Source organism: Equus quagga, chromosome 1 (genome assembly GCF_021613505.1).
Source record: "Equus quagga isolate Etosha38 chromosome 1, UCLA_HA_Equagga_1.0, whole genome shotgun sequence".
Classification (NCBI taxonomy): Eukaryota; Metazoa; Chordata; class Mammalia; order Perissodactyla; family Equidae; genus Equus; species Equus quagga.
The window spans coordinates 142,360,786-142,386,774 of NC_060267.1; the positions used below are offsets into that span (position 1 = coordinate 142,360,786).

The window sequence follows — 25,989 nt, forward strand, 5'->3', positions numbered from 1 at the left end:
GGCGGCCCAGGGTTTCGCTGGTTCGGATCCTGGGCATGGACATGGCACTGCTCATCAGGCCATGCTGAGGTGGCGTCCCACATGCCACAACTAGAAGGACCCACAACTAAAAATATACAACTATGTACTAGGGGGGCTTTGGGGAGAAGGAAAAATTAAATAAATAAATAAGAAAAAAAGAGCAGTTAGACCCACACAAATATGCTCAACTGATTTTTTTTTTTTTTGAGGAAGATTAGCCCTGAGCTAACATCTGCTGCCAATCCTCCTGTTTTTGCTGAGGAAGACTGCCCTGAGCTAACATCCATGCCGATCTTCCTCCATTTTATATGTGGGACGCCTACCACAGCATGGCTTGCCAAGCAGTCTCGTGTCCACACCCAGGATCTGAACCAGCAAACCCCGGGCTGCTGAAGCGGATCATGTGCGCTCAACAGCTGCACCACCGGGCAGGCCCTCAGCTGATTTTTTTAAAATTTTATTGTAAAATATACATAAAATTTACCATTTTAACCATTTGTAAGTGTACAATTCAGTGGCATCAAGTACACTTAAAATGCTGTGCAACCATTGCCACCATCTGCCTCCAGTACCTTTTTATCATTTTAAACAGAAATTTCATACCCTTTAACAATAACTCACCATTTCCCCCTTCCCCTATCCCCTGGCAACCTCTGTTCTGTTCCTGTCTTGATGAATTTGCCTATTCTAGGTACCTAATGTAAGTGGAATCATACAATATTTGTCCTTTTGTCTCTGGCTTATTTCACTTAGCATAATGTTTTCGCGGTTCATCCATGCTACAGCATGTATCAGGATTTCATTCCCTTTTATGGCCAAATAATCTTCTATTGTATGGATATACCACATTTTGTTTATCCATTCATCTGCTGATTGACACTTGGGTTGTTTCCACCTTTTGGCTATTGTAATAATAATGCTGCTATGAACATTGGTGTGTAAGTATCTGTTTGGCTCCCTGCTTTCATATTTTGGGCATATACCTAGAAGTGAAATTGCTAGATCATATGGTAATTCTATGTTTAATTTTTCTGAGGAACTGCCAAACTTTTCTACAGTAGCTGCACCATTTTACATTCCCACCAGCAATGCATAAGCGTTCCAATTTTTCCACATCCTGGCCGACCTTTGCTATTTTACTTTTTTTTGATAATAGCCATCCTATTGGATATGGAGTGGTCTCGTTGTGGTTTTGAATTCCTTTAATGGCTAGTGACGTTGAGCATGTTTTCGTGTGCTTATTGGCCACTTGCCTATCTTCTTTGCAGGAATGACTATTCCAGTCTTTTGCCCATTTTTGAATTGGGTGGTTTGTTTTTTTGTTGTTGTTGAGTTTGCTCAACTGATTTTTGACAAACGTTCAAAAGTCATTCAGGGGCCGGCCCCATGGCTGGGTGGTTAAGTTCGTGTGCTCCACTTCCACAGCCTAGGGTTTCCCCAGTTCAGATCCTGGGTGTGTGTGGACATGGCACCGCTCATCAGGCCACACTGAGGCGGCATCCCACATGCCACAACTAGAAGGACTCACAACTAAAATATACAACTGTGTACTGGGGGGATTTGGGGAGAAAAAGCAGGGAAAGAAGGTTGGGAACAGTTGTTAGCTCAAGTGCCAATCTTAAAAAAAAAAAAAAGTCATTCAGTGGAGGAAGGGAACCTTTTGACAAATGGTGCTGGAGCAACTGGACATCCACAGACCAAAAGAAAAAAACCTTGACCTAAACTCACACCTTATATAAAAGTTATGTCAAAATAAATCATGAACATAAAACTCTTAACGTTTTTAGAAAATCGCAGAGAAAAATCTTTAGGATCTAGAACTAGGCAAGGAGTCCCTAGACTTGACACCAAGAGCATGATCCATTCTGAGGGGTCAGATTTCACCACCCCAAAATGTATCTCTTTGGCTTGATGTGTGTGTGTGTGTGTGTGTGTGTGAGGAAGATTGGCCCTGAGCTCACATCTGTGCCAGTCTTCCTCTATTTTATGTGGGATGCCACCACAGCGTGGTTTGACGACTGGGGCTAGGTCTGCCCTGGGGATCCAAACCTGCAAACCCCAGGCCGCCAAAGGAGAGCGTGCAAACTTAACCACTACACCACTGGGCCAGCCCCAGGCTTGAATATTATTTCTAATAACAAAAAAAACTCAGAAAGAAATTTTGACCTTTCCCCTAACTGCCTAAAAGAATTTGAGATAGAAGACTTATCCCAGGAAGGAGCTATCACCATAGATAACTCTGGCTATGGTAGCCAGGGAGGAACCTTGCTAAACCCATTCTTATCAAAGTTCTCTTTCTCCAGTCACATTGTCTATAGATGGCCCAGCAAACATTCTTTTACCAAACATTTGCCTTCACATCTCCATGTAAATTGCCTTCCTCCCCTTTGAAGTCCCAAATCACTACCCTCAACATCCTCCCTTTGTCTTTAGCTGAAGATGGTATTTAAGGAAGTGGCTTCTGCCATTTTGGCAAGTTACTGAGATTTCCCGGGTTTCTCCCACATATATGTGTTGTTAAACTTTGTTTGACTTTCTCCTGTTATTCTATCTCATTGATACCAGCCCTGACATCAATTTCCCATTAAGTCCAGCATTTATGGGGTTAAAACCAAAGCACTCATTCCCTGCTTAGTCCCTCACTTCCTGGCTCCAGAATCCACTATCCACCATGGAGACAAATGGTCAAGGACAACCACCTAGATTTGTTATCTCCTCCTCCTTCCTGCAAGCAGTCTCAAGGCCAAACACAGGCTGGTGGAAAAGCTCCAACCAGCAAGGCCATATGCTCCCCTTCCCCTACCTAAAACCCCAAATAAAAACCCTGACTTTTAGCTTTTCAGAGAGTTTGGGATTTCAGCATTAGCTGCCCTTTCTCCTTGCTCAGCACTGTGCAATAATAAAATTCGTACTTTCTTCCACTACACCCAGTGGCAGAAATTGGCTTGCTGGGCAACAGGTGAGCAAACTCACTTCAGGTTCAATATCATCATGTCAATTTCTTGGACCAGCCAGAAGGACCTCGAGGGTAGAAGAATAGTTTTTCCTTCCCTACACCATAAAAGAAAGAAATTGATAAATTAGACCTAATCAAAATGAAAAACTTTTGTTCTGTGAAAGCCCGTCTGAAGAGAATTAAAAGACAAGCTACAGACTGGGACAAAACGTTTCTAAACCACATATCCAAGAGTTGGAAACTGGGCAAAAGACATGAACAGACACTTAGTAAAGAGGAAATACAGATGGCAAATAGGCACATGAGAAAAATGTTCAATATCATTATCCATCATGCACATTAGAACCACAATGAGCTGTGACTACACACCTATCAGAAAAGCTGAAATAAAAAGCGGTCACAACATCAAACACCGGCAAGGATGTGGAGAAACTGGATCACTCACACATTGCTGGTGGGAATGTTACATTGTATAGTCACTCTACCAAATGGGTTTGTGGTTTCTTATAAAAACTAATCATTTGATTACCATACAGCTGGCATTTATCTCAAAAAAATGAAAACTTAGGTTCATACAAAAACCTGTCCCTGAATATTCATATCAGCTTTATTCATAAGAGCCCCAAACTGGAAATAGCCCAGAAGCCCTTCAGTGGGTGAATGGTTAATCCAGCTGTGGTACATTCATACCATGGAAAACTACTCAGCAATAAAAAGGAAGAAATTATTGATACATACAACAACTTGGATGAATCTCCAGAGAGTTATTCTGAGTAAAAAGTCAATCACAAAAGGTTACATACTATATTATTCCATTTATATAACATTTTTGAAATGACAAAATTTTAGAAATGGAGAACAGGTTAGTGGTCATTAGGGATTAGGAACTTGGGGGAGGGGCACCAAGAGGGAAGTGGGCGTGGTTATCAAAGCCCGACAAGAAAGATCTTTGCGGTGATTTAAGTGTTTGGTATCTTGACTATGGTGGTGGATACCCAAACTTACACATATGACAACATTGCATAGAACTAAATACATACACAAAAACGAATACAAGTAAAATTGGGGAAATCTGAATAATGTTACTGAACCAGGTTCATTTTTGCCTGCCGCCCGGAAAGCAAAACACCAAAACGATGAGATTGTAGCAGAGAGAGGGTTTAATCACAAGGCAGCCATGCCAGGAAGTGAGAGCATGAATCTCAAATCCACTTCCCTGAAATAGGGACTCAGGGATATTTACGGGACAGACTGCAAGGTGGTCTGAAATGTGGAGCTAGGTGACTGGAGGTGAGGTAAGTGATGATCTGCCCAAGCATAGTCAGACTTCATGTCTCTTCATAAGACCCATGTTCACAAAATGGCGGTGTTAGCATGATCCGAGGGTGAAGTTTTTAGCCTCTTAACGTCTAAATGTCACTTATCAGACACCTGTGCGGGCCCAGTTGATGAGTTGGTGGTATCAACCAGCCTGGAGTAGACAAAGGGGTTCTAATTCCCAAAAAACAGCTCAAACACCCATCACCATGGAGACCCAGGCTCCAGGGAGATATCATCTACGGGAACCTAGTGGGAGTCAGAGAGCATATTGCCTAAGCAGCACAGTTAACAATGGGTGAGTTAAACAGCTAAAAGCTATAATCAGTAATTGCAAAAAGGAAAGAAACCTTTAGTTCCTAGCTACTATCATCAATAGCTAACTCTTTGCCGGTTTCATTAAGATAGGTGGATTGTGTCAACATCAATATCCTGGTTGTGACATCAGTTCTGGTGCTGCACCTTCATGCATGTCTATGGGGTGAATGCCTTACAAGGAAAAAAAGAAAGAAAATCAACGATGAGATATCTGGAAATTTTCAAATTATAGAGGCCTGGATAAATATTTGGGAAACTTCCCTGGATCTCCTTTCCTAGAAATTTGCCTCCTACCCCAATATAGCCCTGAATATAGTAGTGACTTAAATTGGGAAGTGCCTGTCTAAAAAAACACACAAATGTTTTCTATCATGAAAACAAGCCATGTTCATTATATTTAACATCTTCTTCTAAAGTGCAAAAATAAAAACAGCACTGCAATTCCATCACCCAAATACAACCACTTTTTCTGTTAATACTTCTGTGCATTCCTCCCAGTATTGATTCTGTGCGTAGTTTAAAACAACACAACTTTATTTATTTAGAACTACTATTTTGTGTCCTGCCTTTTTCCCTCACCATCACGACATAACATTTCCCCCACATTGTTTTATATTTTTCAAAGACATTCCAAATGGCTACGTGAAATTTCCTGGTGGGATCATGCACTTTTCAACTCCCCTGCAGGAATGCGGAATGTGCATCTCTGTGCAGAACGTTTGGTCCACAAAACATTTAAAACGTGTTCCCAAAGCGGACCACTGGGGCAACTTAAAAGTCTCAGGCAGGGGCCGGCCCTGTTGCTCAGTGGTTAAGTGCGCAATTCCACTTTGGTGGCCTGGGTTCGCTGGTTGGGATCCCGGGTGCGCACCTACGCACCCGCTTGTCAAGCCATGCTGTGGTAGGCATTTTACATATAAAAAGTAGACGAAGATGGGCAACAGACGTTCAGGGTCAGTCTTCCTCAGCAAAAAGAGAGGGATTGAGGATTGCTGGCGGATGTTAGCTCAGGGCTAATCTTCCTCAAAAACAAAAAAGGTCTCAGGCACAGGACGCCTTGTCCTTCTAGCCCGCCGCGCCTATTTCCCTACCGCCTCGACCTGGACCATCTGCGCCACTGTCACTTTCCGAACTCCCGGGGCCCTCTCGGCCTCCGTAGAGGCATGATGACGTCCCTCGGGCGGCATTGCTGGTTTCCCTGGTGACGGTTGCCAGGGCAGTGCAAGAAGGCGTCCCGAAGAGGCGACGGGGCTGCGGCGGCCCTAGAAGGGAGGAGCAGAGTGACTCCTGTAAGTGCGGGGAACGGCCCGGGCCGGAGCCGGGGGCGCCCGCAGCCGCCGGGGGCCTGGAGCGGAGCCGGAGCGCACGCGTTCGTCCGAGCGCGCTGCCGCTAGTCGGCCGCTCCCTGCGCCGGGCGCGGGGCGAGGACTCCCTCCCTTCTGTGAATCTTCACGCAGCGCCTCCTCCACTCTCCAGGCAGACACTTAATGGTCAGCATGATAAAGCGGTTAGTGAAGAGCCAGGGTGGGTCACCTGCCCTAGTCACAGAGTTGGTAGTGGGCATAGTCAGAACTCCAACTCGGGTCCGCCTGACCAGCGCCCTCTTCTGGCCTCTGCTGCGGAGCTACGGGACCTGGTGGTATCCGCTTCCCCCATGCTCCCGCCCCAGGGCCAGCCCCTACAGAACCGGAGACTCGCAGGAGGGAGTCCCCCTCTGAGCTGGACTCCTGCTCGGCGAACCAGTCATCTCCACCCCACCCCCAACCCAAACCCCTCCCTGCATGGGTGCTGGCCTGGCGGGTAGTCGGTGAGTCTTGTCCTGCAGTGTACAGGGCGCCCAACTAGGCATCTTGGGCCGTCTGCTCTCCACCCCCAGAACCCCAGGCTGTTGCTGGGAATTCTCCATGAGAACATAGTAGAAATAAAATTAAAAATAGAAGAAGACAGAAAGAAAGAGAGAAAGTGGCAGGCTGGTGGGGTCAAGGGAGGCTCATGCCTGGAAGGGGCCTTTCCTCACTGGTCCCTGTGCCAGATGCACTCAACTGCCTTTAGGATCTTGGCTTTGCCACAGGAAGTGGCGTGGTGGGTGGGTGCCACTCTCCCTGTCCCACGGCTCTAGTGTCTCCTTCCTGAGCTTAGAGTCCTTCCTTGCTGCTTTTATTTCTTAGAGCAGTTTTAGATTTACAGGAACTCTGAACAGAAAATACAGAGTTTCCATATACTCTTCCCACTTTTCCCCTATTATTAACATCTTGCATTGATGTGGTGTATTTGTTAGCGTTGATAATCCTATATTGTATATTTCTGTGGGTTTTGCTGAATGCATAACGTCATGTATCCACCATTAAAGAATCATACAGAATAGTTTCACTGCCCTAAAAGCCCCCTGTGCTCCGCTGCTCATCCCTCCTTCCCTCTCCCCAACCCCTGGTAGCCACTGATCTTTTTACTTCTCTATAGTTTTGCCTTTTCCAGAATGTCAGAGAGTTGGAATCATATGGTATACAGCCTTTTCAGACTGGTTTCTTCACTTAGCAACATGCATTTAAGTTTCCTTCATGTCTTTTCGTGGCTTGATAGGTCATTTATTTTCATTGCTGAGTAATATTCCCTTGTATGGGTGTACCAGTTTCTCTCTTCACCTATTGGAGGACATCTTGGTTGCTTCTGCTTTTTGGTAATTATGAATAAAACTGCTGTAAAAATTCGCTTACAGGTTTTTGTGTAGACGTAAGTTTTCAAGATGATTGCTGGATCATTTGGTAAGACTGTTTAGCTTTGAAAGAAACCACCAAGCTGTCTTCCAAAGTGGCTGCATCATTTTGCATTCCCACCAGCAATAGGTGAGAGTTCCTGTTGCTTTACATCCTTGCTAGCATTTGGTGTTGCCGGTGTTTGGGATTTTAGCCATTCTAATAGGTGTGTAGTGGTATCTCATTATTGTTTTAATTTGCATTTCTGTGATGACAGATGATGTTGGACATCTTTTCATGTGCTTATTTGCCATCTGTGTATCTTCTTTGGTGAGGTGTGTGTTTAGATCTTTTGCTCACTTTTTAGTTGGGTTGTTTTCATATAAAGTTTTACAATTTCTTTATATATTTTGGGTACAGACATCTGTTTTGCAGACCTGTGTTCTTCTGGTCTGTGGCTTGTCTTTTCATTCTCTTAACAGTGTCTTTTACAGAGCGGAAATTTTTCATTTTAATGAAGTCTAACATCAATATTTTCTTTCATGGATCATGCTTTCAGTGCTGTGTCTAAAAACTCATTGCAAAACCCAAGTTCATCTAGATTTTCTCCTATATTATCTTCTTGAAGTTTTATAGTTTTGCATTTTATGTTTAGGCCTATGATCTGTTTTGAGCTAATTTTTGTGAAAGGTGTAAGGTTTGTGTTTAGATTCATTTTTTTGCATGTCACTGTCCTGTTGTTCCTGCATCATTTGTTGAAAACACTATCCTTTCTTCAGTGGATTGCCTTCTTTGCCAAAAATCAGTGGACTCTGTTTGTGTGGGTCTATTTCTGGGCTCTTTATTCTGTTCCCTTGATCTATTTGTCTGTTCTTTCACCAATATCATACTGTCTTGATTACTGTAGTTTTATAGTTTGTTTTAAAATCTGATAGCATCAGTCTTCCGACTTTGTTCTTCTCCTTCCATATTGTGTTGGCTATTGTTGGTCTTATGCCTTTTCATATAAACTTTAGAATCAATTTGTCAGTAAACACAAAGTAACTTTCTGAGATTTTCATGGGGATTGTGTTGAATCTATAGATCAAGTTGGGAAGAACTGACACCTTAACAATATTGAATCTTCCTATCCATGTACATAGACTATCTATTTACTTAGTTCTTCTTTGATTTCTTTCATCAGAGTTTTATGGTTTTCCTCACATAGATCTTATACATATATTGTTAGATATATACCTAAGTTTTTCCATTTTTTATGGGAATGCAAATGGTGTTACGTTTAAATTTCAATTTCCAATTGCTTCTTGCTGGTATATAGGAAAATAATTGACTGTTGTGTATTAACCTTGTCTCTTGCAACCTTGCTATAATTGCTTATTGGTTCCAGGGGTTTTTTGTTGTTGATTCTTTGTGATTTTCTACATAGACAATTATGTCATCTGAGAACAGACAGTTTTATTTCTTCCTTTCTAATCTATAATGGTACTTTTCCTCTCTCACTGCCAGAAGCAGGAGGGGATTTTCCTCTGATTTTCACAGTGAGAATCTAGGAGGGCTCCTGAAGGTAAAATTCATGAATGTATGAGGGTCCCCCTAAGCCTGGACCCCTTGAAGTTTTAAACTCTCAAGCCAGTCAACTCTAATCCTCCAACAATTCATCAGTCGCAGTTTAAAGCGTTCCTACTGATGCTGGCTCCAGCTGCAGGCTTCTGCTCCCAGTGAACTGTGATTCTCTGTCTTCACCTGGCCCTCTAGTTTTCAGGGGAGCAGATTGCCCTGTGACCTCAACTCTCTGTGGACTAAGTTCCCTCGGTTTCCAGTTGTTGATTTTTGGTTTGGTTCATTCAGCTTTTTTCTTGTTTTGAGGATGGGAGTGACAACTTCTAAGCTCTTTACGTGTCGAAAGTTCTGCTCAGCCTTAACTGTGAAACTCTTTGCACCTCAGCTTCTACTACTTAAATCCAGAGCAAGTAACAGGACCCTGATCCTGCCTCAGAGCACCACAGATAGAAGGCACAATGTTATTGAGAGAGATTTTAAGAGATTATGCTTGTTTAAGCATTTGTTACAATTACTTGTGAATAGCCTGTTCACAGATACAGCAGCTGGCTACCAAGGGTGGTTGGATGGACTAAGGAAGGCTGAATTCATTCATTTGTTTCAGAAATATTTACTGAGCATCTACTGTGTGCCAAGTACTGTTACAGGTCTGTGATATAGCCATGAACAAAATAGGTTAAACTGTGTGCTCTCGGGTAGCTCACATACTATTGGGAGAAATCAGATAATAAATGGGTAATATATTGCTGTATGTCAGGTGGTTAAAAGTGTGATGGATAAAAATTAACCTGGGCAGGGGAGAGAGAGTTCAGAGGGTGGACTCAGGGGAAGAGGATGCAGTAGTAAACAGGACAGGCAAGGAACGTCTCACTGAGAAGATGCCCTTTGTGTAGACACCTGTGCAAGGTCAGGGAAGGCGTCATATAAATACCTAGGGAAGAATATTCCAGCAGAGAGAATAGCCAGTGTAAAGGCTGTGAGTTTGCTGCATTCTTGATAATGAAAGATGGATTGGGAGAGAACCAAATTATACTGAGCCCCGTTTTTATGCTGCGGTAGGCATGGTCTGACTTCTATATTCATGGGTTCCTCTGGCTGCTGTGTTGAGGGTAGACTGTGGGGTAAGGGCAGATGCAGGGACGTGAGTTAGGAGGCTATAGTAACGACCCAAGAAGGAGAGGATGATTCTTGGTCTAGAATGATTGAAGAGGGGGAGGTGAGACGTGTTCAGATTCTGGATATATTTTGAAGGTAGACCAAGAGAATTTCCTGATGGATCAGATGTGCAGGAGGGATGGGGGGCACTGATCCTTAGAGTCCCTGCCATTCTTCATGTTGCCACATGGCCTTTGCACATGCTGTCCCTCAGCCCAAAATGTTCTTCCTCTAGTTAACTCCTAGCTGTACTTCAGGTCTCAGCTCACTTCCTTAGGGATGCTCTCCTGGACTCCCCAGACTATGTCAAATTCCCTGATAGAGGCTCTAAGCACCATATATCTTTCCTTCAGAGCATCACAGTTGTCATTTTATGTTTATTTATGTGATCATTTGATCACTATCTGTTTCCCCCACCAGACTATAAGCTGCATGCGGATGGAGCTCTGTCCATAGTTCTCTGTGCAGTGCCAATAAATATTTGCTGAGTGATTCTTTGACCCATGTCCTACATGAGCAAATGAATTCAAGTTGAGTGTCTTTAGTGCTCTTTGCTCTAGGGCCAAAATTATCGCTGTGATTCCCTTATTCATTCATGGCAAAAATGTTAATTTATCACCCACTACGCACCCATGCTGGCTTGTACTGCAGAGACAAGATTCAGAGATAAACATGACAGTTTCTACCTTCAGGGTGGGTGGGAGGTTACAGAAAGTCTTCCAGTCATTTATCTGGACCACCCAATATAAAAACGAGAAGCACGTCTTTGCTCTTGTTTCTAATGTACACTAACCACATTGTCATGAAGTAGTCAGGAATCAGGCAGGGCCAAGGGGCATTTTGAAAAATTTAGCTTTAGTGTTATTGTTATGTGCTTTTATAGAGCAAAAGATTTTCTTTCTGGCTCCTGGGAATCAGAATCCCCTACTGAGATCCACGTTGTCCTTGGTCAAGAGTTTACCTTGACTTGCTATTAAACTGTTTAGGAACACAAGGAGGAATGTGATCTAGGGCCCATCTCAGAAGGTCCCCAGCATCTGCCCTCCCACTGCCCCTAACCACAGCTTTCTGCCTCCATGGCTTCTGCCCTAATCAACCCCATCCTGCCTCCCCTTTGCCCAGACATCAGTCTCTATCTCTACCCAGTGACATCTACTCACTTCTAACAGCTCCCACTGTCTCTTCATCCTTCATCTTCCCCTTCTCTCTCTCCCACCTCCTACCAAGCTTCCTTCTCACCCTCTCCCCACACTACTTTGTCCATACCCCAGGTCTCAGCCACCTGGAGACTCCAGTCCAAGCTGCTCTCCTGAACCCCAGACCCACCTCACCAGCTGCGCACCCAGCATCTCCATGTGGAAGGCTCAGGAGTTTCAAACCCAACAGTGCCCAGCACCAGGCTTGCCTGTAGCCTGGAAAACTGCTCTTCTGCCTGGACCTACCATCTCCCCTGTCACTCAAACTCAAAGCCCTTAGACTCCCCCTCTGCTCTTTCTCTGCACATTTGCTTCCGATCCCTTCCATTTGGCACCAATTCCTGTTCCCCCTTCTCCATCCATATTGCCACAGTCTTGATTTGGTACCACACTCCTTCCTGGAAACATCCTCCCTGCTAGGCCTGTTGCCTCCAGCTTCACAAAATGCAAGTGTGATCCTGTCTGCACCATCTGACCATCCCCAACACCCTCAGGTGAAGTCTAGACCCCTTAGCTGGGCCAAATAAGACCCTCTTTCCAGTCCCTTCCCAAACCTCTGCCCTGCCCTCTGGCCATCCTGAACCTTTCTCCATTCCCCACACTCAGCACATTCTCTCTGCAAATGCTCTTCTCTTAGCAGGAAAGCCCTCTGCCCCCAACTCAGGCACCCTCTCTTTCCCACCCCAGGTCACTTTCTTCAGCACTCACTTCAGGCTGATTTAGGTGCGTGCCTCTCCTGCGGATCTCTCCAACCAGCCTCTCAGAGCACTTACCACTCCTCCTTCTGAGTCCCAGCTCATCATTAGACTCCCCTGGGAAGCTTTAAACATTGACAGATGCCCAGGCTGCAACCCAGATCAGTTAAATCCAAATCTCCCCTGGCTGCATGCATACCACAGAGCAGGTGCTAATGCCCTGGGGCCTGAGTTGGACCGCGTACGTGTCCTGTCAGTGCAGGCATGCTGTCTGTCTCCCAGAGGCTTGATTAGGCTGAGGACACCCCATTTCATACGATAAGAAAGACAAAAGTTAAACTCTCAAGAGCGCTTATGTGCCAGGCACTGTATTACATGCTTTCCATGCCTTCTCTCATTTAATCCTCACAACCACCCTGTGACGCATGTAATGGTTATCATTCCACTTTACAGATAGTGAAACTGAAACACAGAGAGATTAAGTAATTTGCCCAGTGCACAGGGTACATTCAAGAAGTGCCTCTTCCCCAGTGACTTCAAGTGCATGTTGGGAATAGAAAAGGAAAAAGGCTCTACAAGTTACTGTGTTTGTTCATTTACTCATTCATTCATTGTTTCCCTCATCCTTGAGCGCCTGCTACATTCATTCAATGACAGTTCTACAAATATTAGTTGAAATCCTCTTCAGGGCAAGATACTGAGAATTAAAAAATGAATAAGATATTAGACCCCTGCCCTTAAGAGGCCTCTTAGTAAAAGGAAGGATTAGAAGTATAGATAATTATAATGCATTGAGGGAAGTTTAGTGATCAAGGGACACCTGGGGGATTCTAGGAGTCCACAAGTGCCCTGAGGTGAATCCTGAAGGCTAAATGGGAGTTCCTGGGAAGGAGAAGGGCGATGGGACGGAGCCTAGGCTCGAAGGCATCCTGGGCAGGTAGAGTGGCTGAAGCAAGCCTTTGAAACGCCCCCAGGCTTGAGCCTTAGCAGGGGTCACGAACCCAAGCATTTGTAGCCGATGGGAAATGAAAGTGGGTGAATCCAGCAGGTGTAAGAGAAACAACATTTACATGCAATGATGACAGGCAGCTGATGTGCCAGCTGCAGCATCTGAGAGTGGTAGGGACGGTGGCTGTGTGGAAAGAACATACCCTGCCCAGAGGGAACTCCCTCTGCCCAGTGGCTGCTGTCCATGTGGGACGATGGCCCCAGCATTGCGAGATCGGTAAACTTTTATAAAAGAATCTGGAAGTCTGGATTTAATTGAAATCTACAGATCTTTGAATGTTGGGAACAAATTCAAATCCTAACGTAGCATTGGGTGAGAATCAAAAATGTCTGTGGGATGGACGCAGCCCTTGGGCCAGTCAGAGTGCCCTCTGTGAGTCCTGGCAGGGTCTTGCAGAGGCAGGAGCCACTTAGATCTGGTTTTAGATTGGTCCCAGATGATGGTATACAGTATGAATTAGAGGGAGAAAAACAAGATTCAGGGAGCTAGAGTGGCAGCAGGTAGCCAGAGAGATGGGAGGCACTGGGGGAATAAGATGGTGAGCCGTGCCACCCGACCTCGGGAGCAGGCAGGAGATGAGGTGCAGAGGAGGTGGCCTTGTGATGTGAGGCAGTGGCTGTGAGGGCTGGTGCTGGGGGGCTTGATCACTGTGGGCCCAGCAGCCTGGGAAGGCTTTGTGCTGGCAGGTCACAAGCATCGCTGTGAGGGACAGGAAGCATCTGGATGCAGGGTAAGAGGAGGAGGAAGGGAGTTCTCAGGAGAGAATGCCAGGAGAAGAGAAAATAATAACATTTTGTTCCTACCAATGCATAACTGACTGAGCGTTTTCACAGCCTCCTTTGCATTTGCCCCACACAGCACATCTGTGGCCTCCATATCATCATCTGCTTACTGAAGAGGGGACTGAGGCCCAGAGAGGTCTGGAAACTTTTTAGACTCACACAGCTGGAACAGAGCCAAGTTCACCCTGAACCCCAGGTGCTGTCTCAGCTCAGACCAGGCTACTCATATGGCAGCCCAGACGAGCAGCATCCAACACCCAGGGTGCACCCTGACTAATGACATCAGAATCCCTGGGCGTGGGACCCGGGCATCAGTATCTTTAAAGCTCTCCAGTGTTTCCAGTTGTGCAGCAGGAGCAGGAACCACTGCTTTACACTGTCGACCCGGAAAGAGTATTAATAGCTCTTCCTTTTCTCTCCAAGGTGACCAAATTTAGAAAATGAAGTATTTGGTTGCACCTTCTTTTAATCTACAAAAATAGGAAATCACAAGATAAACTCATTTTTATACTGTATTGGTTAACTGTATTAGTTAATAAACTGTATTTAGTTACATTTTCAAGTAATAGGCTCAATAGGTTTTCTTTAATCTCTAGACACCTTTTCAGGTGAAATTCCTCTAAATCAGGTGGGCAAACTAAGAGCCCACAGTCCAAATTCAGCTCATTGCCTGTTTTTGTTATAAAGTTTTATTGGAACAGCCACACCCACTCATTTACATATTATCTACAGCTACTTTCTGCTACAGTGGCAGAGCACAGTAGTTGCAACAGAAACCATATGGCCCACAAAACCTAAAATACTTACTATTTGGCCCTTTACAGGAAGAGTCTGATTTGCCTAAATTTAAAAAATGGAGTCCGATTGTTAACTTACATTATATCCCTGGGTATCCCATCTTTTGAGACACCCCGTGGTACTTGGCTATGGCTGTTGCCCATTTAGCAGAGGAGTCCTGGGATTCCTATAGTCCAAGGGTCCCCAAGACCACCCTTAATTTCAATGGTTTGATAGAAGCACTCACAGAACTCAGAAAAGCTGTTATGCTCACAGTTACAGTTTATTACAGTGAAAGGGTACAGACTAAAATCAGCAAAAGGAAAAGGCACATTGGGCACATTAGGACCACCCCTGTGGAAAGGGTGGAGATAAGTACAATGGGAAGATGTAGATGGAGCAGTTGAGGGTGTTGGGGCAGGGAGCATGTTCTTCCTGGAGGATCAGGAAAGGACATGGTGTTCATGCTGGGCCTGAGGGAACCAGCAAGATCTAAGCCTGTGGACAGGGGGGACAGAGGACCAAGGCGACACTAGAACCCAGCATTGTGAAGGGGACAACATGAGGCCAAATCCCCCAAAGCCTTTAATGCCTTTGGACTTGGTTTTGTGACTAGTGGGCACCTACGTAAGCTCTTTAGCCCAGGGACATGTCAGGCTCAGAGCTGTGCTTTGGAGAAAGTGAATGCAGGCCAGACTGTAAGTGGGGTGGGAAGAGGGAGAGGGGCAGCGAGGGCAGTAGGGGCCAGTTTGAGCAGTCCTGGGGACAGAACCATCGGTCATTCGTTCAGCAAATACTCATTTCATGCCTGCTATACACCTGGCTCTGATACAAGCACTGAGAATACAGCAGTGAACATCACAGAGTGCCTGTCATTGTGGGGCTGGCAGGGAGGGGGAGAGTCTATCAACAGATAAACAGATATGGAATGTGTCAGGAGAAATCTGAAACAGGTAAGGGGCATGGGGAGTGAGGGTAGGGATGCTTTCTACAATAGGCTGGTGAGGAAGGCCTCTCTGATAAGATGACATTTGAGAGAAGAGAGCATAGTGGTTGGGGGAAGAGCATTCCAGGGAGACAGAACAGCATGTGCAAGTGCCTTGAGGTGGCCATGAGTGTGATAATGAGAGAGGTATCAGTGGGGATAAAATATGGGGACAGATTTGAAGACATTTATGGAGAATCAACAAGATTTATGACTAATTGGATCATGGGTGGATGATGTGACTTGAGTTTTCCTAACACTAGCTACGCTTTAAAATCAGGTGGGGGGGGGCATTTAAAAATTCCAGTGTTGGGGAGCCAGCCCCTTGGCCGAGTGGTTAAGTTCGCACGCTCTGCTTAGGCGGCCCCGGGTTTCACTGGTTCGGATCCTGGGCACAGACATGACACTGCTTGTCAGACCATGCTGAGGCAGCATTCCACATGCCACAACTAGAGGGACCCACAACTAGAATATACAACTATGTACTGGGAAGATTTGGGGAGAAAAAGCACACACACACAAATTCCAATGTTTGTGCTCTATTATTCTGTTTATGTCAAGTTCAAAAATAGACAAAACATCCAGAATGTATAAGTAAGTCTCACTACTCAAGAAGACAGCACAAATAAAAAATAGGCAAAAGATGTGAATAGACACATCACAAAAGAATACACAAATGGCCAGTAAGCACATGAAAATATACTCAATAGAGTTTGTCATTAGGGAAATGCAAATTAAAACCACATTGAGATACCACTACATACCCACTAGAAACACTAAAATTTAGACTGACCATACTAGGTGTTGGCAAGGATGTGGAGCAACTGGAACTCTCATACACTGCTGGTGGGAAAGTAAAATGGTATAGTCACTCTAAGGAAAAATTCAATTTCTTATAAAGTTTAGCATAAATTTACCATATAACCCAGCATGTCCACTTCTAGGTATTTACCCAAGACTAATAAAAACATACGTTCACACAAAGGCTTTCTTGTATGTGAATGTTCATAACAGCTTTATTCATAATAGCCGGAAATGGAAATGCCTCAGGTGTCCAACAACAGGTGAATGTGTGAACAAACTGTGGTGTATCTGTACAACGGAATGCTACCCAGCAATAAAGAGAGATGAACTAATGACACGTGCAACAGCAGGGGTGAATTTCTGAAAGGTAGTGCTAAGCAAGAAAAGCTAGGCACAAAAGACTATATGATTCTGTTATATGAAATTCTAGAAAAGGAAAAACTGTGGTGAACAAAAGTGTATCCAAGTTTGCCTGGGATTGGGACTGGCAGGGAGACCTCACAAAGGAACTTTTTTTGATGTGATGGAAATGTTCTATCACGGTGGTGGTGGTGGTTTACATAGGTGTGTGTATTTGTCAAAACTTATTTGCACACATAAAATTGGTGTATTTTATTATATGTAAATTATACTTCAATAGAGCTGAATAAAAACTCATCTTCCATGGCAGGGGTCAGAATAGTGGTTAACTTGGGGGATGATTGACGGGAGGGGACACAAGATAGCCTGCTTAGGGATAGGAAGTGCCCTATACCTTGATCTGAGTGGTCACCACAGGAGTGTGTACCTATGTAAAGATTTAATGAGCTGTACCCTCAGGATTTATGCACTTTACTGTATGTAAATTATACCTCAACTTTAAATTATACCTCAATTTATAAAGGTAATGATGTCTGGGCCCCATTCTAAACACTGGGATTTTATTGGTCCAGGGATATGCCCAAGCTTTGTTAGGATTGTAGGAGCTCCTAGGAGATGCTGATGTCCAGCCAGAGTTGAGAGCCACTGTCTTAGGGACAGGAAGGAGTCAAGTGTGGCATCTGAGTGATAGGGATTATTCTGATGCCATTTGCAATGTGGTGGCACGTTCAGGGCTTGGGGAGGATGCTCACCTCAGCTTTGGCTTTCAGGGGATTTGCGGTGAGGGTGGGGCTTCCGAGCTTCCACATGGACACACAGGCAAAGCTAAGCAGGAAATGCCAGAGTCGGGGACTTTAGAGGGGGCTGACTGTGTGCTGAGCACCCTTGGGAAATGTGTGTTTCGTGGAATTTGCTTCAGCTCAGGCTGCTTTTCCTACTCCTAGGGCAAGATGGCAGCGGATGAAGGCTCGCAGGACACCTTGCGGCTCCAGTTCAAGGCCATGCAGGAGATGCAGCACAGAAGGTTACAGAAGCAGATGGAGAAACGGAAGGAAAAGGAACTGAGCCTCAAAAGCAAAGCTGATGACCAAAAAGAGTCCTTGGAGATCTCCGATGGCCTCAGCCTCCTCCAAGCCAGGGAGCAAAACTCGAAAAACAGCTTCGAGCTGAGGTAAATACCAGTTTGAACTCTCCCTGGAGCACTGCAGGGAGGAAGGGAGGGTGGGGGAGAAATGACCGCAGACAGCTAGACAATCAGGGTGACTAGATGTGTGTTTCTAAGTTGAGAAAGAGAGGTTGTTATTGAAGACTTGCATCTGCTGGAAGACCTGCGCTCCTGTGGACGTAATGTGTTACGAAATATGTTTAAAAACCGTTTAAAGTCAAACTGACATTTTGAAACTCATCGGGGTGTATAGTTTATTCACTTCAACTTGCCTATGCAGTCTCTCTTTCATGAAGACCGTTTTTGGGTTTCCGAGGCACTGGGTGACTGACTCTGTGCATTCACAGGCGCTCATTGCTCCAAATCTCATCCAGGATCATTCTCCTGTGCGTCCCCCTTACCTGACACATGATGACACATAAATATACCTATCCTAAAGAAGCTCTTGGTGCGTTCCTTGCTCTTTACAACCTCCTACAAAAAGATCGAAAGGAGTCCAGAATCTTCTCATTTTGCTTGAATTTGACAATGGTGCACAGATGCATATTGATTTATACTGGTTATTGGAAGCAGGAGTCTGTATTGATACAAAATTCTCCGCTGGTCATTTTACTAAAAAATCACAACAGTTGTTGAGCCCTCTCTCTGCTTCTGGTTTTGCCCAAAATCTGTTTTCTCCATCTTTAGATTCTACTTTTTATGGTTTCTCAGTTTTCAAAATGTTCTACTGAAAATGCTATTGGGAAAAAAAATAGATTTCTCAATAATTGAAAAAAAATTCCTATGACTCCTAAATATTAGCTGTAAGTTAACCCCAGAACTATTTCCAAATGATCTTTCCCCACATCAGAGAAATTTGAATTGGTGGAGACTTGAGACGTTGGTAGAACAACAACAACAATAATAACAGCTGTTACCTAATAATTGCTGTTACCTAGAACTTCTGTAAGTTATTTGCTTCCCGAGCACCTGTCTCTAGGGAGCCTGTTCCATGATAACAGTAGAAGGGACTACAGACGCATCAGTCACGTGTTTCTCGTGTTTTAAAATTCTGAAAAGAGCCTTGCAAGGCCACTTGTAACATGCAAAACCACCACCTGTTCTGATTTTCTGTCAGGTTTACCTGGAACCTAGAGATCCAGCCTCACCTAAAGGCTTAGACCATTCCTCTTCGCTCTTCTAATATCCATATGCAATTAAGACTATAAATTTCCTTCTATGTATCAATTTAGGTGCATTTCACAAGTTTTGCTATATGTTGCTTCTGCAGTCAATCTGTTCTAAATGCCTCGTTATACATATTATGATTTCTTCTTAATCCATAAATAATTTATGAATGTGGGTTTTTTTAGTTCCAAGCAGATGATGGGTTTTGGGTTTTGTTTTTTATTTTATTTTGCTATCTTTTTAGTCTTGATTTCTAATTTTAGTCAATTGTCATTAAAGAAAATGGTCTGTATAATGTCCATTATGTGGAATTTCCTAAGATTGCCTTTGTAGCTTATAATATAATACATTTTTATATGTGTTCCACAGATGCTGGAAAGGCATGTGAATTCTCAGAGTGAGGGGTTTGATACATCTCTCTGTTGAGTCCATAGTAAGCCATGTTGTTCAAACCTTCTTTCTCCTTTCACTTGAGAGAGAGAGAGAGAGAGAGAGTGTGTGTGTGTGTGTGTGTGTATGTGCTTAATCACTCAGTTTTGAGAACAGTGAGTTAAAATCTGCTCATTGAGGTTCCCTGAATTTCTCATTCCTACGTTGTACACACCAGTTCTTATCACCACTTAGTGCCCAATCATGGTCAATAAACCCAGGCAGTGGAGGCCTGACCCCTCCCATTGGTCCCTGTGAAAAAGCAGTAATTCTGCCTTTGCTTTGTAGGGTGCTTGAAGATGAGATTGAACAGCTTCGAGAGCAGCTCAGAGAAACAGTGGATGAGAACGGGCGATTGTATAAGCTGCTGAAGGAAAGGGACTTTGAAATCCAACACCTCAAGAAGAAAATAGAAGAGGACAGATTTGCCTTCACAGGTAGCTCCACCATTGTGGCGACAGTCCCTGCCCTGAAATCCAGGTGGGCTGCCTGGATGCCATGGACCTACCCATCAGGGCAAATAGCAGGTTCCAGAGGGCAGGTGCCCAAGAGAGAGTGCCAACGGTCAGCCGTGGTCAAGCTCGTCCTGGAAATGAGACAGAAGAGGGGAAGAGAGCAGACCAAGGAGGCCAGTATGCCAGGACATGGGAGCATGGGAACAGCAGGGACAGCAGGGCAGGCATTCCGGGCACAATTGGTGACCCAGGGGTCTCATGACGAGGGTTCTCTGTGTTGCTCACTGCCTGTTCGGTGGGCCAGCAGGGTCCATTTTATGTGGGTGCTCTGGCTCAGATGTTGCATCACGGACGTGAAAAAGCCCCAGTAGAAGCAGGCTTTTACTCTACAGCATTTGCTGTTGCTGCTCCAGAAAGGCGGACAAGACAGGGAAGTTAGCTGTTCCAGGGGGATTTCCTGGGACCCAGCAGGGTCTAGGGTGGACCTTGGCCCTTCAAGTCTGGGCTGGATCTTGGCTCTGTTGGTAGAGACTTTGACCTTATGGGTCTGGTGGGGACCTTGGCTTTGTTGGTCTGGGGATGACCTTAGCCCTGTGGGTGTGGGCTGGACATTGGCTCTGTGGTTATGAGCCAGACCTCGGCCCTGCAGATCTGGTGAGGACTTTGGCCTTGATTGTCATCTGCTCCATGTATGCCCATTGAGCAACTCCCAGGTGACTGACTAATAAACCAGAAAGTCGGTGTCACCATCACAGAGAACAACAGGCCTTACTCAGCATCTGCCAGAATGTTCCTCCCTGCCTTTGAGAGTCAATGCCTTTAGGGGTGGACACAGCCAGAGGAGCAGTGCTGAGTTAAAAAGCAGGGGAAGTTGGCATCCTACAGCCCCTTGGTGGCCTGTTCCTCCTTCCTCCATTCTTTGGCTGTTTCTGTCTAAAATGAAAACACATTGAAGAGAAGGCTTTGTGTTGTGAGGACTAGAAACACGGACAGCCTGCCTCAGGGTTCAGATGCAAAGGGGCAGCTTGCGCTTTTGCAAGGCTGTGGAGAAGCTGCTGGACTTGGGGAGAGCAGGAGAGGCCTTCCCACCCCAGAAGACCTGCCAGGGCCCGGGACCACTCCCTCTTCTCCAGCCCACTCCGTATTCCCTGTCTTTGGCTGTCTCTGCCAGCTTGCTCAGGCCTCACCTGACTGCCAGCCCTGACTTTCCGTCAAGACCCCTGAAATCCAGTCCTCACTCTGAAGGCACCGTTTCTGATTTCTAGCTTGGCATTTTGAAGAGAAAAGTCTGACTGGCCCGGTTCGTGTTTTTAAACCAGGCCACAAGTCACAGGCTGCTGACAGCTGATAGATTGGTTTTCCTTTGGCTGGATATTTAGTGATTTCTTTAGTGTTTTTTTTTAACTATATTTCTTTGTATAATTTTTTAATGTTAGCTCTAGTGATTACAAAACACATACTTAACTTTTCACAGTCTACTTAGAATTAATATTTTACCACTTCAAGTGGGATAAAGAAACTATACCACCATATAGGCCACTTTCCTCTCCGCCTTATATTACAGCTTTCATATGTGTTACATCTGTATGTATTGAAAGTCCCATCAGACAATGTTATCACATTTGCTGTCAACCATTCTACATATTTTAAAGGACTTAAGGAGACAGAAATGGTCTACTGTATTGATCCAGATATTTAGCATTTCTTTGCTTGCCCATTCACTGATGCCCCCATTATCATGGGGTGCAGCTTCAAGAGTGGGGCTTCCCTGGAGACAGGGTTGGGAGAGAATAGGAAAAAAAACCCAGAGTTTCCAGTTCTCTCTGAGCCCTGCTTCCTGCCCTCTGGATGAGCCAGGGCTTCTCTTAGACCCCTTGCTGATGTCTGGTTCCAGGATTTGTACTGCTTTAAAGCCCTGGGAAGAAAACACAACCCAGAGAACTCACCCCTGGACCATTTGTACTTCTAGTCTGGCTTCCTCCCCCGTGTTTTGAGCCCTTTCTCCTGACGTGTCATCCTCTTGAGCAGACATGAGGTTGCTGAGGGTAGCTACTCCTACTTGCCCTACTCACCACCTGGCCCTGGCCCGCAGCAGCAAGCCTGGGCTGAAACGATTTGAAAACCATCAAGTACTTTTGTTTATTTTCCACCAGTTGTCACTTTCAGTCTTGTTCTGAGGTGCATCACAGTCATGTTGAAAAGTAGGCCTAAGGAAAAAAAAAAAGTAGGCCTAAGAAGGTGTCTCCACAAGTTACCCACTGCTGGAGTGTCAGCCTTTAGGGAACTTGCAGACCATCTGACCAAGCCGGCCGTTGCACAGATGGGGAAACTCCTCCAGAGAGGGCAGGAGACTGCAAGGCTCCCCAGTCAGTCAGTGGCCAAGTGGGGCTAGCTCCCCCTGCCTGCCTTCTTTACCAGCCACACACATCAAGCTGGGCTAGCTCCCCCTGCCTGCCTTCTGTACATCTCTGATTTGCATCCCTCCAGCCACCTCTTCTACAGTCTCCTGCCCTTGCCGACTGCCTTCCAGCTACTTCCTCAGATGCTCCAAACTCATTCCTGCCTCCAGACCTTTGCACTTCTATTTCCTCTGCTTAGAAAACTCTTCCTAGTTGAGAATAGTCTTCTTCATGGCTTGATCCCTCACTTCATTTATCCCAGTCTCTGTTCACACGTTACCTCCTCAGAGAGGCCTTTCCTGACCCCTTCATCTAAAATAGCATCACCCCCAGCCCTCTCATCCCCTTGTCCAGCTTCAGTTTATTTTATGGCACTTATTCCTCCCAGATGTTAGAATACATATTTATTTGTTTTTTATTATCCGTCTCCCATGCTAGGATGTAAACCCCTTAAGTCTTTTTATGCACCATTGAATCCCTAACGCCAAGAGTGTCCAACACTTGGTAGAAACTCAATAAATATTTACTAAATGAATGTATGCATCTGTATTGGTTGGGTGTTACCACAAAATTCTAAGAAAGAACCACATAATCTCAGCAGCATTCAGCAGTAAGCATTTATATAGCTCAAACATCTGGGGGTTAATTGGGGATCAGCTGATCTAGGCCAGGCTGGGCTAAGGTGGTTCAGCTTTGTTCCACCTGTCTCTCTTCCTCTTCTTGGAACCAGCCAGCTGGCCTGGGTATGTTCATTTTATGGAGACGGCATAAACGAAAAGAAAGAGTTTAACTATACTAGTGCTTTTAAAGCCTCTACCGCGCCTTACCTGTTAATATCCCATTGGCCAAAGCAAATCATTGGCTGAGCCCAGCGTCAGACTGTCACAGAGGGTTGAATGGGTGCACCCTACTCACTGGAGGGCACAGGAAAGTTAGAGGGCATAGGGTGTGGATGTGTAACCCTTTCACTGAGGAGCGTGAAGAAGTGGAGCAATAAACTTACCTCCCATAGAAGTAAAACTCTGCTTCCCGATTTTATCATTTCCCTAGAACATAGTGAATCTCCAAGTGGCTGCCTTTCCACTCACTGGAGTTAGGTTTCAGGATATGTAGGTCTGTGGTGACTCTTCTGAGCCTCTGCCCTTTCATGAGTCTTCACACCGATCAGCTTTGGCTTTTAAAACCCCAGCACTATTGGTGGTGCGGCATGAGTTTGATTTGTAAGCCTGTGTTTTTAATTGACCTCACTGTTTTTCTTCATTTTAGGGACAGCAGGTGTGGCTGGGGATGTGATTGCCACCAGAATCGTCGAGCTATCCAAAAAGAACCGGGTGCTGATGGCAGAGTCAGAGGGTGCAAAAACCAGAGTGAAGCAGCTCAGCAATCGCATCCAGGAGCTGGAGCAGGAAGTGAGGGGCCTTGCCTCTCTCAGTGAGGGACCCTGGGCCGCTCCTCCAGAGAGGGAGCCACACTTAGATGCTTGGGGTCCTTCTGAAGGGCTTGTGGGTCAGCGTTTGCGATGAGTTCCTCAGTCTTTGTCACATCCTGAGAGGGGAAAGTGTGTTGGGAAGCAAGGGGGACACAGGTCATGGAGAGGCGGCCCGACATAGTGCTTAGGACACAGACCTGGAGCCTAACTACTGGGTGTGGATCTCAGCTCCATCACTGACTTGCTTGGTGACTTTGAGCAAGTTATAAACCTCTGTGCCTCATTTTCCTCCATCTGTCGTATGGCAATAATAATGGCACTCACCCTAAGGTTTTCTGAGGATTAAATGACTTAACATCATAAAATGCTTAGAACAGTGCCTAGCATGTGGTAATCCCACTAGATAAACTTTTGTTAAATAAATGAGCAGCGATCTTTGCTCATTTGAAGGCAGAGCCAGGAGCATTCCACCAGTTGGTCTCACTTTTGTCCATCTTCTTCTTTCTGCTGCCCCGCCCTCCCACAGCTAGTCGCAAACCCCTCCAGTCGAGCAAGGGCACAGCCTGAGCAGTTCATGGTCCCTTAGGAGCTGGAATGGACTCCATGTGCTAGAGAAAACCTACGGAGCTTCTCCTTATATGGCTAAGGAGCCGATGCTGGAAGAGGTTAAGAGGCTTTCTCAAGTCACACAGTGTGTGGTGGTGCCAGATTTTAAACCCAATTCTATTGCTTTCCACAATCCTCCTCAGGCATTATACTTGGCATTGATTTAGAGCTTCTTTATTCTATAGTGTATTTTTTGAGAACCAGCTCAGGCTCTGTGCCAGGCCCTGGGGAGACTGTGGGGAGCAAAATAGGCATGGTCCTTGCCCCCCTGGGAGACAGACCAACACAGAGGGCATCTTAGGGAGGGGAGCATGCACGGTGGGTCCCTGGAGGATGAGAAGGGGCCAGATTCAGAGAGGTGGGGCAGGGGCCTCCATGCAGAGGGTCCAGCAGATGCAAAGGCCCTGAGTGGGGAAGAAGGCCTGAAAGCAGACCAGTGTGGACGAGAGTGGAGCAAGATGAGGTCAGAGAGGTGGGAGGGTGGGTCATGCCCAGCCTTGTCAGACAGGGTGTGGTCTTTGTGTGAAGAACAATTGGGAAACCAATAAAGGGTCGATTGACTGTCTGTATAAGGTGGCAGTCTTGGCCACCAGGCCATGAGTCTATATGGCAGGCTTCTCTGACCCTGTCTCCTCGTCTGTAACGTGAAGTCCATAATTCCTTTGCTCTCTGCCCCCGGGACTATTGTTAGAACTCCAGGATACAGACCATGGCTGCAGTATTATTATTTATTAAGCTGCTAGTGAATCCTAGGGCTCTCTACTGTACGATTGAGGAGTGGGGCAGACAATCAATGAAAGCTTCTCCCATCACAGAGCAGTTTGTAGAGGAGAGTTCTTTCATCATTAATGATCCTGAAGTTGAGCTGAAAGGTAAACCACTGAGGCTGGAACCACACTCAGTGGTGGGAGCAGAGCACTTTACTCAGGCGCTGCAATTGCTGAGCAGAATTCAATATTAAGTGCGAGGTTTGCTTTTCCAGCTGCAGACGGCCCTGGCCAGGCTACCACCCAAGGGGGCCACTGATGCAGGAGCCAAGCCGCCGAGGGCCCAGATGGGAGACAGAGCCTTGGTATGAGTTCTCTTCTGTGCTGGGGAGTCTGTGAGGCAGCCATCAGCCTGGGCCTCCCCGCTTCCTTGGGAGTGTAGGTGCCTCTGTCCAGGGTCCACCTCCACCCCACTGCTGAGCCAGTGCCACCATTACAGCATCCTCAGAGCAGCCGTCAGGGAACAGTAACCAAGTCTATGGCCTGAAGTCAGTAATGCCCCAGTAGAGGCCAGTGAGGCTCTAACTCTGATCCAGTCCCCAGAGAGCGAGCTCAGGAGAGAAGGCCTGGTCCAAAAGGCCTCCCTCTTTCAGCCCAACTGTAAAGGATCTCCTTTACAGCATCCTTGCTGGGGAGACATCCAGCTGCTACCTTAACCCAGGGACAAGGAGCTCACTACTGCCCCGTGGAGCCCTGGTTTTGAGGGGGCAGTTCATATTGTGAGAAATCTTCCCTTTGTGGAACTCCAAATCTAGAGTAAAAGTGACTATTGGGAATGGGGGCTTGTTCCCAAGATTCCGTTTTACTAAGCCAGTGAGCAGTCCATGAAACCCAGGAGATGAGAATTGCAGCTCCATGAAAGGACGGCAGTCTGACCCAGTGGGCTATAAGGGAGTGGCATGGAGCCCAAGCCAGACAATAAATATCCCAGAGAACATCCCGGG

General features: G+C 45.7%; 1 protein-coding gene across 9 annotated transcripts in view; it reads left to right on the forward strand.

Moving 5' to 3' along the window:
- Positions 1 to 5,662: 5,662 nt before the first annotated feature.
- Positions 5,663 to 25,989, forward strand: part of CCDC13 (coiled-coil domain containing 13) — a 53,225-nt gene continuing 32,898 nt past the window's right edge. For 2 of the 9 annotated variants that reach the window (XM_046643116.1, XM_046643125.1), the window contains exons 1-5: positions 5,663 to 6,102; positions 17,573 to 17,799; positions 19,678 to 19,826; positions 23,510 to 23,652; positions 25,261 to 25,350. In XM_046643116.1, the coding sequence (XP_046499072.1) occupies positions 6,100 to 6,102; positions 17,573 to 17,799; positions 19,678 to 19,826; positions 23,510 to 23,652; positions 25,261 to 25,350 (612 nt within the window). In that variant the 5' untranslated portion in view covers positions 5,663 to 6,099. The other 7 variants (XR_006885744.1, XM_046643133.1, XM_046643143.1 and 4 more) reach the window with 6 other exon arrangements.